General features: G+C 47.1%; 1 protein-coding gene across 1 annotated transcript in view; it reads right to left on the bottom strand.

The window, feature by feature from the left end:
* Nucleotides 1-15,162, bottom strand: part of PMFBP1 (polyamine modulated factor 1 binding protein 1) — a 151,446-nt gene that overhangs the window by 102,346 nt on the left and 33,938 nt on the right. Inside the window, exons 6-7 of the mRNA XM_030205073.1 lie at nt 6,461-6,691; nt 5,322-5,552 (exon numbers count right to left, since the gene is read on the bottom strand). Of these exons, the coding sequence (XP_030060933.1) occupies nt 5,322-5,552; nt 6,461-6,691 (462 nt within the window). The remainder of the gene's footprint in view (nt 1-5,321; nt 5,553-6,460; nt 6,692-15,162) is intronic.

Below are 15,162 nucleotides of genomic sequence, written 5' to 3'. Positions count from 1 at the left end.
CTTGCAGTCCAATGTGTGCAGCTGACGTTCAGCAGGGCAGGAATGAGGACGGGGAAAGAATGTTGGCAAGACAATTGACTGGTTCAGATGGAACTCCGACACGACCTTTGGCAAGAACTTAGGGTGAGTGCGGAGGACTACTCTGTTATGATGAAATTTGGTGTAAGGGGCCTGGGCTACCAGGGCCTGAAGCTCACTGACTCTACGAGCTGAAGTAACTGCCACCAAGAAAATGACCTTCCAGGTCAAGTACTTCAGATGGCAGGAATTCAGTGGCTCAAAAGGAGGTTTCATCAGCTGGGTGAGAACGACATTGAGATCCCATGACACTGTAGGAGGCTTGACAGGGGGCTTTGACAACAGCAAACCTCTCATGAAGCGAACAACTAAAGGCTGTCCTGAGATCGGCTTACCTTCCACATGGTAATGGTATGCACTGATTGCACTAAGGTGAACCCTTACAGAGTTGGTCTTGAGACCAGACTCAGACAAGTGCAGAAGGTATTCAAGCAGGGTCTGTGTAGGACAAGAGCGAGGATCTAGGGCCTTGCTGTCACACCAGACGGCAAACCTCCTCCATAGAAAGAAGTAACTCCTCTTTGTGGAATCTTTCCTGGAAGCAAGCAAGATGCGGGAGACACCCTCTGACAGACCCAAAGAGGCAAAGTCTACGCTCTCAACATCCAGGCCGTGAGAGCCAGGGACCGGAGGCTGGGATGCAGAAGAGCCCCTTCGTCCTGCGTGATGAGGGTCGGAAAACACTCCAATCTCCACGGTTCTTCGGAGGATAACTCCAGAAGAAGAGGGAACCAGATCTGACGCGGCCAAAAAGGAGCAATCAGAATCATGGTGCCTCGGTCTTGCTTGAGTTTCAACAAAGTCTTCCCCACCAGAGGTATGGGAGGATAAGCATACAGCAGACCCTCCCCCCAATCCAGGAGGAAGGCATCCGATGCCAGTCTGCCGTGGGCCTGAAGCCTGGAACAGAACTGAGGGACCTTGTGGTTGGCTCGAGATGTGAAGAGATCTACCAAGGGGGTGCCCCACGCTTGGAAGATCTGGCGCACCACTCGGGAGTTGAGCGACCACTCGTGAGGTTGCATGATCCTGCTCAACCTGTCGGCCAGACTGTTGTTTACGCCTGCCAGATATGTGGCTTGGAGCACCATGCTGTGACGGCGAGCCCAGAGCCACATGCTGACGGCTTCCTGACACAGGGGGCGAGATCCGGTGCCCCCCTGCTTGTTGACGTAGTACATGGCAACCTGGTTGTCTGTCTGAATTTGGATAATTTGGTGGGACAGCCGATCTCTGAAAGCCTTCAGAGCGTTCCAGATCGCTCGCAACTCCAGAAGATTGATCTGTAGATCGCGTTCCTGGAGGGACCAGCTTCCTTGGGTGTGAAGCCCATCGACATGAGCTCCCCATCCCAGGAGAGACGCATCCGTGGTCAGCACTTTTTGTGGCTGAGGAATTTGGAAAGGACGTCCCAGAGTCAGATTGGACCAAATCGTCCACCAATACAGGGATTCGAGAAAACTCGTGGACAGGTGGATCACGTTTTCTAGATCCCCAGCAGCCTGAAACCACTGGGAAGCTAGGGTCCATTGAGCAGATCTCATGTGAAGGCGGGCCATGGGAGTCACATGAACTGTGGAGGCCATGTGGCCCAGCAATCTCAACATCTGCCGAGCTGTGATCTGCTGGGACGCTCGCACCCGCGAGACGAGGGACAACAAGTTGTTGGCTCTCGCCTCTGGGAGATAGGCGCGAGCCGTCCGAGAATCCAGCAGAGCTCCTATGAATTCGAGTCTCTGCGCCGGGAGAAGATGGGACTTTGGGTAATTTATCACAAACCCCAGTAGCTCCAGGAGGCGAATAGTCATCTGCATGGACTGCAGGGCTCCTGCCTCGGATGTGTTCTTCACCAGCCAATCGTCGAGATATGGGAACACGTGCACCCCCAGCCTGCGAAGTGCCGCTGCTACTACAGCCAAGCACTTTGTGAACACCCTGGGCGCAGAGGCGAGCCCAAAGGGTAGCACACAGTACTGGAAGTGACGTGTGCCCAGCTGAAATCGCAGATACTGTCTGTGAGCTGGCAGTATCGGGATGTGTGTGTAGGCATCCTTCAAGTCCAGAGAGCATAGCCAATCGTTTTCCTGAATCATGGGAAGGAGGGTGCCCAGGGAAAGCATCCTGAACTTTTCTTTGACCAGATATTTGTTCAGGGCCCTTAGGTCTAGGATGGGACGCATCCCCCCTGTTTTCTTTTCCACAAGGAAGTACCTGGAATAGAATCCCAGCCCTTCTTGCCCGGATGGCACGGGCTCGACCGCATTGGCGCTGAGAAGGGCGGAGAGTTCCTCTGCAAGTACCTGCTTGTGCTGGAAGCTGTAAGACTGAGCTCCCGGTGGACAATTTGGAGGTTTTGAGGCCAAATTGAGGGTGTATCCTTGCCGGACTATTTGGAGAACCCACTGATCGGAGGTTATGAGAGGCCACCTTTGGTGAAAAGCTTTCAACCTCCTTCCGACTGGCAGGTTGCCCGGCACTGACACTTGGATGGCGGCTATGCTCTGCTGGAGCCAGTCAAAAGCTCGTCCCTTGCTTTTGCTGGGGAGCCGAGGGGCCTTGCTGAGGCGCGCGCTGCTGACGAGAGCGAGCGCGCTGGGGCTTAGCCTGGGCCGCAGGCTGTCGAGAAGGAGGATTGTACCTACGCTTGCCAGAAGAGTAGGGAACAGTCTTCCTTCCCCCGAAAAATCTTCTACCTGTAGAGGTAGAGGCTGAAGGCTGCCGGCGGGAGAACTTGTCGAATGCGGTGTCCCGCTGGTGGAGCTGCTCTACCACCTGTTCGACTTTCTCTCCAAAAATGTTATCCGCACGGCAAGGCAAGTCCGCAATCCGCTGCTGGATTCTATTCTCCAGGTCGGAGGCACGCAGCCATGAGAGCCTGCGCATCACCACACCTTGAGCAGCGGCCCTGGACGCAACATCAAAGGTGTCATACACCCCTCTGGCCAGGAATTTTCTGCACGCCTTCAGCTGCCTGACCACCTCCTGAAATGGCTTGGCTTGCTCAGGGGGGGAGAGCATCAACCAAGCCCGCCAACTGCCGCACATTGTTCCGCATGTGTATGCTCGTGTAGAGCTGGTAAGACTGAATTTTGGCCACGAGCATAGAAGAATGGTAGGCCTTCCTCCCAAAGGAGTCTAAGGTTCTAGAGTCCTTGCCCGGGGGCGCCGAAGCATGCTCCCTAGAACTCTTAGCCTTCTTTAGGGCCAGATCCACAACTCCAGAATCATGAGGCAACTGAGTGCGCATCAGATCTGGGTCCCCATGGATCCGGTACTGGGACTCGATCTTCTTGGGGATGTGGGGATTAGTTAAAGGTTTTGTCCAGTTCGCAAGCAATGTCTTTTTTAGGACATGGTGCAAGGGAACAGTGGACGCTTCCTTAGGTGGAGAAGGATAGTCCAGGAGCTCAAACATTTCAGCCCTGGGCTCGTCCTCCACAACCACCGGGAAGGGGATGGCCGTAGACATCTCCCGGACAAAGGAAGCGAAAGACAGACTCTCAGGAGGAGAAAGCTGTCTTTCAGGAGAGGGAGTGGGATCGGAAGGAAGACCCTCAGACTCCTCGTCAGAGAAATATCTGGGGTCTTCTTCCTCTTCCCACGAGGCCTCACCCTCGGTGTCAGACACAAGTTCACGGACCTGTGTCTGCAACCGTGCCCGACTCGACTCCGTGGAGCCACGTCCACGATGGGGGCGTCGAGAGGTAGACTCCCTCGCCCGCATCGGCGAAGCTCCCTCCGCCGACGTCGTCGGGGAGCCTTCCTGGGAGGCGACGGCAGCCGGCACCGCACGCGGCACCGACGCCGGAGACCTCACCTCGGGCGATGGGCCAGCCGGCGCCACGCTCGACGGTACCGGTGGCGCAAGCACCGCCGGTACCGGAGGGGTAGGGCGCAACAGCTCTCCCAGAATCTCTGGGAGGACGGCCCGGAGGCTCTCGTTCAGAGCGGCTGCAGAGAAAGGCATGGAAGTCGATGCAGGCGTCGATGTCAGAACCTGTTCCGGGCGTGGAGGCTGTTCCGGGCTGTCCAGAGTGGAGCGCATCGACACCTCCTGAACAGAGGGTGAGCGGTCCTCTCGGCGCCGATGCCTGCTGGGTGCCAACTCCTTCGGCGACCCAGAGCTCTCTGTACCGACATGGGAAGGGGACCGGTGACGATGCTTCTTCGACTTCTTGGGACGAAGCATGTCACCGGAGCTTCCCGGTACCGACGAGGAGGACGTAGAATCCAGACGTCGCTTCCTCGGGGCCGAGACCGAAGAGGGTCGGTCTCGGGGGGGCTGTACCGCAGGAGCCCTCAGGGTAGGGGGAGACCCACCCGAAGGCTCACCGCCACCAGCAGGGGAATGGACAGCCCTCACCTGCACTCCAGACGAAGCACCACCGTCCGACGACATCAGCAGACGAGGTCCCGGTACCACCGACGTCGATGCAGCTATCCGATGTCTCGGCGCCGATGCAGAGGGTCGATGCCTCGATGCACTCGATGCACTGGCCGCCGAGGTTGAAGGTCTAGACGCTGAAGATGTCGATGCACTCGATACCCCCGGTGCCGATGCCGACGAAGAGCCCGAGAACAAAATGTTCCACTGGGCTAACCTCGCTACCTGAGTCCGCCTTTGCAAAAGGGAACACAGACTACAGGCCTGAGGGCGGTGCCCAGCCCCCAGACACTGAAGACACGACGCGTGCCTATCAGTGAGCGAGATTACCCAGGCGCACTGGGTGCACTTCTTGAAGCCGCTGGAAGGCTTCGATGTCATGGGCGGAAAAATCATGCCGGCGAAGTCGAAAGACGAAATGGCGAAATTTGGCACAGAAAAAAAGGAAATTTCGACCGGGGCCTAAGTAAGGCCTACCCCGACGACGAAAGAAAACTTAACGGGGCGAAAGAACTCGAAGTAGAGGAAAAGGAAAAACCGAAAGTGGCTAATCCAAAAAATTTCTGGTTTTCACACAGAAAAATGTCGAAAACGACGCGCGAGGTCGACTTTCCGGGGCACGAACGGTAAAACACAACCGTACCGAGCGCAGAGAAAAGAAGACTGGCCGGCTCAAGCCGGTTTCGGGCGGGAAGACGGCCGCGCATGCGCGGTGCCCATCGGCGCGCGAGGGCTAGCAAAGGCTTTTGCTAGTGAAGATTCCGATTGGAGGGGCTGCCGCGGACGTCACCCATCAGTGAGAACAAGCAGCCTGCTTGTCCTCGGAGAATATAGGCTACCTATCACCTTCTCTGCTTACCTCATCCTGCTTATCAGCAGCCTGCTCTTTCAGTCTTTGAATCATCCCCTCACACTGGTGAGCGTGCACACGGCTTTCAGCCAGGTCTTCCTGAGTGGCCTGCAGCTCCTGAGTCAAATGGTCAATGGCTTCTTCACACCTGTCTATTTGGACACACCTACTTTCAAGTTCCTGCTGTAAGACCAACAGCTCACCCCGCAAAGCTGTGATGGAGCCTTCACGATCAGCCACCTGCAACAAAGTAAGTCAAAGTTTCATGGGAAAGCCCACCTCCAAAAAAAAGTGAAGCTGCCTCCCTATAACCAGGCAGGTTACCAGGGCTTACCTATAATTAACACCATCCAACAGAACCTGAGTTGAAACAGAAAAAAGGAGCTCATACATCACCATCACATAGGGCTCCACAGTTTGGCACAAATCTAGTCTTAGTGAGAGAACTCCTAGAAGAGGCAGGTTAGCTTTGTGAGGATTGGTATCTTACTGTCCTTCCACAGTGCCTTTTACAGGTAAGCAACTTCACCTTGTCCGAGGGCAAGCAGGAAGGCAGAGTGCGCAAAGTTTTTCACTTTGAAAAGCTCACGGCTATTTTCAGTAGGTATAAAGCATGTGCTGAAAATGGAGTCCTGTTCTCTCAGTTGCCTCACGTAGAGTTTCTCTTTGAAAGTGAGATTGCAGTCCCACAGATACAATGTACCAGAGGGAGCACAAAGCCGAGGGCTGGCACTCCAAGCTGCCCCATGTGATTTCCAAAAGTTACAACTACTAAACAAAAATGGTTTACCACTTGCAAAAGTAATACTAAAAATACAATTACAATTCAGGCAAGGGTTAACTTGGAGCCAATACGATTTATATAAATGGAGGGAAAAACCTCAGAAACTCAACTTCTCTTAACCACAATTTGCAGAACTATATCTGCTATATTTGGCAAATGAGCCCTTGGTCATTGAGCAAGAAAAACCTTCTGCAAATTGTGGATAAGAGATGTTGAGATCTTTCCCTTCATTTCTATAAATCATATTGGCTCCAAGTTAACCCTTGCCTGAATTGTAATTGTATTTCCCCAAGTTAAACAGAGAGATTATGAAAGGCAAGGAATAGAATGGAGACATCCAATAGGTTAGCGATATCCCCCTTACCTGACTACGAGAATCTTTCAGGTCTTCCTCTAGGTTTTGAAGGGTGCTCTCCAGCTCTCCTACCCAACTCACACATGCCTGGTACTTCTTCTTGTACAGGTCCAGGCTGCTTTCTACGGTGTTGCTCTTGCTTTCTACTGTGGCTAAATGCTCTTCTGCATCTTTTAGCTTTGCCTGCAGCTGAGATAATTCTGACAATTTCTGTTGCATTTCCTTTTCATACCAAGTTACCTAAGGGAGCCATACAAAGATATGCTGGTCTGTTACCCATCATAGCAGCTGTACTGACAGTAACTAAGCAAGCAATTCTACTGCTGACACATGCTCTATCAGGCCTAGAGGCCACTGATGGCTTAGCACATGGCTTCCTAACACAAGAGTACTTCTCTTATATGCCAACAGGATGCCTGCAAAACTTGTGTGCTAACCAGATGCATGTGCACATGAGTTGCACTAATTGCAGCATGGAACATGAACATATTACTCGACTGGGACCTGTCTATGATCTCAAAGTTGTTGAAACAGCACCTGTAGATGTGCCTGCATATATGCATCTCACTTATACCTGTGCATAATATTGAAATTCCAAGCCTCCATTTTCATGGGCATGTTTACGCACCAATATTTGTGCCAGTTAAAAAGAACTCTGAATGTGACAAAAAAAAACAACCCCACAATGCAATAATTAAATAAATAAATAGAAAAATACATATATAAGTGGGTGCATATGCTTATAACAGCAAAATATGCCAGAAAGTGAGGAAGTGCTAAAAAAAGTGTTGTGAATGCTAGAGGGCATATAAGGCCAGCCAGTTGTTAAGGGGACCATTTTGTTTTTGTGGTTGCATTCATCACAGAAATGTCTACCTATCTACAGTACTTCTGCTTGTTCATTGTGTGTGTTGTGTTCAGAATTGTTTCTGCATTAGCCCTCTGTCATTTTGTACACTTTTATTTATAGGAGGTCTGTATCCTTGCTGGTTGTACTGTAGATAAATGTGGGGTAGGAGAGCTGCAGTGTACCTGTGGGCAAAAATGAAAAGCAGGTGAGCGGAAAGAGTACTGTTAGCATGTTTCAGAGTATCCACGAGGCCTTCAGAGAATAGAGGTAGCAAGAAAGCTGTGGCACAAATTTGGAGGAAGACTGTTGCAAGAGGTCCCCTCCTGCTCACTATCACTATTTGTGTTCATGCTACACACTTTGCTGAGGAGAAGAAGAATCTGCTGATCCACTGTGTCTGAGCTGAACATCAAAAACTGTCTGTGGTGTGGACACCGGCTGGACAGAGAAAGAAAAATATGAAACGAGCTAGCTGTAGAGATAAGCTCACTTGGGATGATGAAACATACTGCTAGGCAGGTGAGTCATTGCTTCATACACATGGCAATGCTAAGAAGGCGTCAGCAGAAACTGACTACTCCTTTCGGCAGACAGGGAGAGGGTCAGCATGTTCCACTACAGCTGACACCCTTGGAGTAGTTGGTTATGGCCACAATACAGCCTGACACGACAGTGGTATATTCAATAGCAAAAAATGGGAAAATTAAATTTTAAACGTTCCCCGCTCAAACGACACAATACATCATGGGAACATCTCCACACATTAATTGTATCATGAATAATATATATTTAAGTATGATATAATGTGATCAGACCCTCCTACCTTCCAAAGTAAAGGAGAAGTTAGAACCTTGTGGTATGTCACAATGTATTTACACGACTGACATGTCCATCGATGCAGAAAAAGGTGAGTAGATCTTACACATTAACTTACGATTATGCCATGGGAAAGTCATGGAGGGGGAATATATGGCGGTATGGGGGGACAACAGGATTGTGTCCACAGAAGGGGACTGCAGCTGGGCCAGCATTCAGGGGGATAGGGGTTGACTGCTAACTAGGTAGAAGAGGATTCACTGAATGAGCTACACACCAGTGAAGAGCATCACATAAGCAAAGCACAGAGAAACAGCCATTGATTCTCACAAATATTTGGTTGGCCCTGTTACCACAGATGTTGGTGATGAATCATTAGCACTGCTCACAATGGCATTGTGGATAACTAAGAGTCTGAAGCAGTGAAGGTCAATGGTGGTGCCATTGACACCTCTTCAACAGCAGGTTGCAGAAATTTGTACCCAGCAAGAGGATTGGCATTATGTTATTCTGGGAGACTTGCTGGACGTGCACTGAGAAATGTGCCTTGCCCGACATGACATTTGGCAGGAGATGAGGAGGGAAAGCCACAAGGTGGTTCATTTACTTGGTACCCTAAACAAAACCTTACATAGACTGACTAGAGAACTATCACAAGCAATCAACAATCACTACCCTTCACAAACAGTCAATTTATTTAGTACATAAGTACATAAGTAGTGCCATACTGGGAAAGACCAAAGGTCCATCTAGCCCAGCATCCTGTCACCGACAGTGGCCAATCCAGGTCAAGGGCACCTGGCACGCTCCCCAAACGTAAAAACATTCCAGACAAGTTATACCTAAAAATGCGGAATTTTTCCAAGTCCATTTAATAGCGGTCTATGGACTTGTCCTTTAGGAATCTATCTAACCCCTTTTTAAACTCCGTCAAGCTAACCGCCCGTACCACGTTCTCCGGCAACGAATTCCAGAGTCTAATTACACGTTGGGTGAAGAAAAATTTTCTCCGATTCGTTTTAAATTTACCACACTGTAGCTTCAACTCATGCCCTCTAGTCCTAGTATTTTTGGATAGCGTGAACAGTCGCTTCACATCCACCCGATCCATTCCACTCATCATTTTATACACTTCTATCATATCTCCCCTCAGCCGTCTCTTCTCCAAGCTTAAAAGCCCTAGCCTTCTCAGCCTCTCTTCATAGGAAAGTCGTCCCATCCCCACTTTTTATAGTCTATTCAGTCTTTTAAACAAAAAATTCAATTTTCATGCTATGAAAATGTCAGTCCAAAAAAACATACATATGTACAGAATGTCATCTCTCATAAACAAAAATGATCAAAGGAACCAATGCACTTATCTTCTTCAAAAGTTGGCGGGTCCCAACATGGACCACATTTCACTAAATATTTCTTCAGGAAACCCCAAAATTCAATGCTGATCCAATTTTTGGAGCCATGATTCAGATATTTTCTGATCTCAATAAAGAGACACAAAAGCGTAGACGAGAGTTCATGGTGTTAAAACCACGAATTCTCGCCTTATCTGGGACATTTGTCCTAAAATATCCATGTAGATGTCAATTGTCTATTGAAGGAGTTAATTACATGTTCCTTGAGCCCAAGAAAATGCAAACATATATAGAATCGAAAGAGCAAAGTAAGATTGATGTTCAGACCTGATGCCCCACTTAAAAATATGCTGTTAATTTTGGCTAGCGAGTACTTAGGATTATCTTCCTCTTAGTCAAGAGTAGAATATACTCATTTATTTTTTTCCTCTTTTTTTTTTGTTATACCTAGTTTCTTGCGTCATAGTGTGGTGTTGATTGTGGTCAATATAAAAGTTATATTAATCTGTATAAAGATAGTAATATGTTTAGATGTATTATTTTCCAAATCTATTACATTTTTGAAATGGATGTAAAATTGTAAAATCATAAAAAAAAAAAAGAAAACCCCAAAATTCAATGCTGATCTCTCATTCCACCACACTCAATGGTTCCAAAGACCGTTGAGTCTATTATAACTATACTAGTAAAAAAAATCCCGTTTCTCATTGAAATGAAATGGGCGCTAGCAAGGTAATCACCTTCTGCCATTAATGTTTTTAAGCGTCCCCCCTCCCTCCCTCCCAATTCCAGGGTCCCCCCTCCTTTCTTCCCAGTTCCAGGGTCCCCCTCCCTTCTTCCCAGTTCCAGGGTCATCGTCCCTCCCTCCATTCCAGTTCCAGGCCTCCTCCCTCCGAATTTTAAAAGTCATTTTGACTTATCTCGTCGGGGTTACGGCAGCCGGCAGCAGCAGTAAAAAGCGTGCAGGCTCGGCACTTCAGTTTTCCCTTCTCTGTCTCTCAGCTCTGGTCCCGCCCTCATTTCCTGTTTGTGGTTCCAGGCACATCATTAATTCATGTCTCTACCGGCCTCCACCACCATATTACTGATCTCCAGTCCTAATTATCTCCATGCTGTTCTCTCTGCGTCTGGTAAATTGTGGCTCCCATTTAATCGACCCCTTGTTGTTACATGTTCAAAACATCCTTGATAGTCTTTCCTTGTCTTATCTCAACAAGTCTCCACCACAATGTTGTTGACTCTTCGTCCATGCTCTCCTGTCTCACCTATCCCCATGCTGCTTTCACTGCCCCTGGTAAGTTGTGGCTGCTGAATAGATTACTGATAAATCCTGAAACTAAACCACCTATTAATTTTCTCTGATGGTCTTTTCTTCTCCTGTCTCCAAAGGTAATTGTGGGGCATAGCCTTGTTACCATTTTATGTGTAAATCAGAATTAGCTTGATCAAGCCTGAACCAAAGGCCTGAGCCATCAAAACAGATTTTTCTGTGTCAAAGGAATGTTAAATCAACTCATAGACACTTTATTAGCCAAGGACTCCTTGACCAGCTAGATCCAGCTGGGAGGATTCCAGAGAGCTATGTCTTTCTGGGACTGTGTTTAGCTGGTTTAAATCTCACACCACTCCCTCTCAACCACTCATTTCACTGAATGCAACATTCAACAAGGATCAATTCACACCTCTACCTTGCTCAAACATCTTCTTTGCTCCACTTATAGCACAATGAATTAGACACAGTAATTTGAGATATATGCTTCTAACTTCTAGGAGATGCTAATTCCCCTGATGAAGCAATGTATTGCGAAACACAGCTTGTGTTGGGAAGTCCTGAAAGAGGAAAATGAACGTTTTGGACTGAGGAAATTTGTCGAATTGAAGTTGGAGGAATTATTTTACGAATACACGAGCACTATCACGTTTACTACTCACTCTGAATACGCTGATTACGTCACTTTGTTGAAAATGGTGTCCTGAGATGCCATCTCCAGATAAGTACTTGTTTTTGTTTCTTCACAAAAAGATCAGTCGCCATATTTATAGCAGCCTTTAGCTTGGACCACTGTTTTTCCACTTCTCCTATGCCTTCCCACGCCAACAGCTCCTTCTTCAGGTATTCCCCCATTTTATCAAAATCAGTATGTCTGAAATCCAGTACTTTGAGTTTTGTGTGTCCGCACTCCGCCTTTGCCCTTATATCAAACCATACGGTGTGAAGATCACTATTACCTAGGTGGGCACCCACCCAAATATGGGAAACGCTACCTCCATTCGTGAGCACTAGATCCAGCATCGACCCGTCCCTCATGGGTTCTGTCACCATTTGTCTGAGCAAGGCACTTTGACAGGCATCCACAATCTACCTACTTCTTTCCAATTCCGCAGACGGGACGTTCCAATCCACGTCAGACAAATTGAAATCTCCCAACAGTAGCACCTCCCCTTTCATACCAATCTTTTGAATATCTTCTATCAGATCCTTGTCTAACTTCTCACTAAATTTCTAAACATGCTTCACAAAATGGGGACAGGCACAGCATTTTTGCAGGAAGCACATCTGATGGCTCAAGAACATGAAAATCTTAAACAATCCAGAGTGGGCGAAGTATATTTTTTCAGCCTTTAATGGCCACTAAAGGGGAACAGCCATGATCAGGCAAGATCCAGACATCCAAGGTCTAGATTTAGGAGGTATGGAGACCCGTCTAAGTACATTCGGAGATAATATGATCTTTTATTTGAATAGGGCTCCCGAGAATTTACCTAGATTCCTAGATTTAGTCCACCAGTTTGGTACTTTCTCGGGGCTGAAGGTCAATTGTGCCAAATCAGATGCTATGCCATTACAGGGGGGAGGGGTGGCATAAGACGCTGCCAATCACATCCACTGCGGTTAACATGAAGTATTTGGGTATTTATTTACACCCCTCAGAGTTGGTAATGTACCAGCAAAATATAATGGATGGGATAGCTAAAATTAAATCTCTATGTCAGAAATGGATAGACCTTCCCTTATCTCTTATGGGGAGGGTAGCATTGGTTAAAATGATAATGATCCCTACACCACTATACCCATTACAAGCTCTACCCATCTGGGTTCGGCATAAGGAGAAGCTGGCCTTGAGGGTCATACTCCGCAAGTTTGTATGGCAGGGGAAGGCAGCTTGAATTGGATATTCTAAATTAATTCTAGATAAGACACAGGAAAGTCTAAATTTTCTAGATATTCAAATACATAATGTAGCAGCATTGCTGCACTGAATTCATCGGGAGTCCAGAAATGTTTTCCCCTGAAGCTGTTACGCTCTTGGTGTCAGCCCTATTCTCTGATAAATCTTTTACATAGAGACTCTCCTTTTGGGAGGGACTTTCAGGGGAGGACCATTTTCATGAAACCTTTCTGACGAGCTTGGAGGTGGTGGAGAAAGAGACTACGAGGTACTCCAAGGGCATCCTGTTTTATTACACTGGTGAGAAATCCAGATTTTCCCTCCAGGGTTGGGGCCTCGGCTTTTAGACTCTGGGAGGACCAGGGATGCTTCTCATTTTATCAGCTTCTGGGGGGGGGGGGGGGGGGGAAGAGTTTCCCTTCATTTGACTTACTTCAGAAATGTTGGGACTTGCCCCGCATCCACAAATGGGCATTTTTTCAGGCTCATCATTATTATGAATCTTTATCTCATAAATATGGTAATGTTTGGGTACCAACAAAATTAGATGTCCAATTTGCCTTTGTTCCCTCCCGCCCAATAGTTTATCAAGATGGTTCAGGATATTGCAGATAGACAGTGCATTTCTAAACTTTGTGAGCGGTGGCAGATAGATTTGGGGCAGAATTTTAGACTCCTTTTTACCTGTCTTATTTCTACCTTTTCTTTTCTCAAAATGGTGGAACTCTAAGAGAGACAGTTTAAAATAGTGCACAGGGTGTACATCACTAGAGCACAGGGGAGTCAATTGAAGTTGTGGGATGATGATCAATGTGTTAAATGTAAGTCACATCCTGGCATCCTACTGCACCATTTTCTGGAATGTTCGAAACTAACAGTTTGGACCCAGGTCTTGTAATCTTTGGAGACTACCATCCAACACAAAGTGGATTAGGACTATAGTGTGTTGCTTTTGGGACATTGTCAACCTTTGATGGATCAGCGTACATCCTCTACCACTTGCAGATTCCTTTGCATTGAAGTGACCAAACTGAAAAAACTGAAAAATGAAAGAGGTTGCCAGTTTTGAGATCAGGAAAGAGAAAGAAAAGCAAATGACGCCTGATCGGTGCCATTACTTATATTTATGGTCTCATTATGCAAAAATGACGCTTATATAATATATACATCCCTAATACGGGCTGCTGATATTGATTGCCTGCTTATGATTTTTAACTTTGTGGCCATCCATGTACAGCCTGGGGGGGTTGAATTAGGGGGAGTGTGGGGAGAAAAAGAGAAGTGCTTGGTCAGATGTATAGATGTTGGTTGGATGTGGAATGGATGTAAGGATATAATACATTGCATGGGTGATTACCATTTAAAAGTGCTAAAGCAACGTGACTTGGAAGCTGTTTTTCTGTATTAGAGAGGTCTGTTCTCTCTGTATACTTTTTCCCATTAAGTTGTTATTTATGACAATTTATTGTCAATGTCAAGGATAACCTGATTGCACTGTTTGTAACTATACTGATAATGGACATTGTTTGAGCACGTTTGAAAATAAATATTTAAAAAAAAAAAAGAATAGCACTTAAGTGCTCTGCTCGATCTTTTGCGGGTAAAGAGAATAGTGTCCACAAAAATGTCGAGGACATGATTCTCCTTTCAGTTTTGCTAGTGCTTTCTACTAATGTATCCTGCATATCCACCAATCATTAGTCTTTTTAAAGGCTTGATTCGGTTCAGCTCCACCTACTGGCGTTTACTGTACACAGACTCCTGAGGCAGGCGTTTCTTGCCGAAACACGGTGCCGTGTCGCGTCTTATCTTTTACTATTAAAGAACATTTTTATTCCTTATTTTGCGTCTGCTTGGTTTCTTTCTGTTTCTAACATGAGGAAGGACCTAATGAAGCTTGAAGAATGGACAGAATTTGACAGCTAAGATGTAATGCTAAAAAATGCAGGGTCATGTATTTGGGCTGCAAAAACCCAAGAGAATAGTACAGATTAGGGGGTAAACAACTTTTGTGCAAGAAAAAGGAGTGAGACTGGAGTGGCGCCTCTGGCTTAATTTTACCCGACATGGAAGACTGACAGATTGATAGCTTTCTCGATTTTGTGGGTGGTGGTGCATAGCCGTTCTTCGTTGGTGGACTGATTTTTCTGGTTAATTCCGATAACGAATGAGATTTCTCCATGCTAACTAGTTACACAACCTCCAGTGGTTGGAATCCAACTTCTTAGAGGGACAAGTGGCGTTCAGCCACATGAGATACCGAAGGTTTTTTTTCACCCCCACCAAACTGGATTTTAGAAACAAAGTGGAATGGCCTTTCACTGTATGTAAATTCAAGTAAGTTTGGGACAAGTACATAGGATCTCTAAGGGAGAGGAAGAGATAGTAGATGGCATGGAAGGGCCTATTGGATAGGCCATATGGTTTTTATCTGCCTTCATTTTTCTATGTTTCCATGAACATTTGTGTGCATTATTTTCTTCAGTGTAGTGGGTCTGAGCACTTGCAAACATTATTTTTGGG

The sequence above is a fragment of the Microcaecilia unicolor genome, chromosome 5 (genome assembly GCF_901765095.1).
Source record: "Microcaecilia unicolor chromosome 5, aMicUni1.1, whole genome shotgun sequence".
NCBI lineage: Eukaryota > Metazoa > Chordata > Amphibia > Gymnophiona > Siphonopidae > Microcaecilia > Microcaecilia unicolor.
Note: the sequence above shows the minus strand (reverse complement) of the source record. Positions and strands in the feature narration are given on the sequence as shown.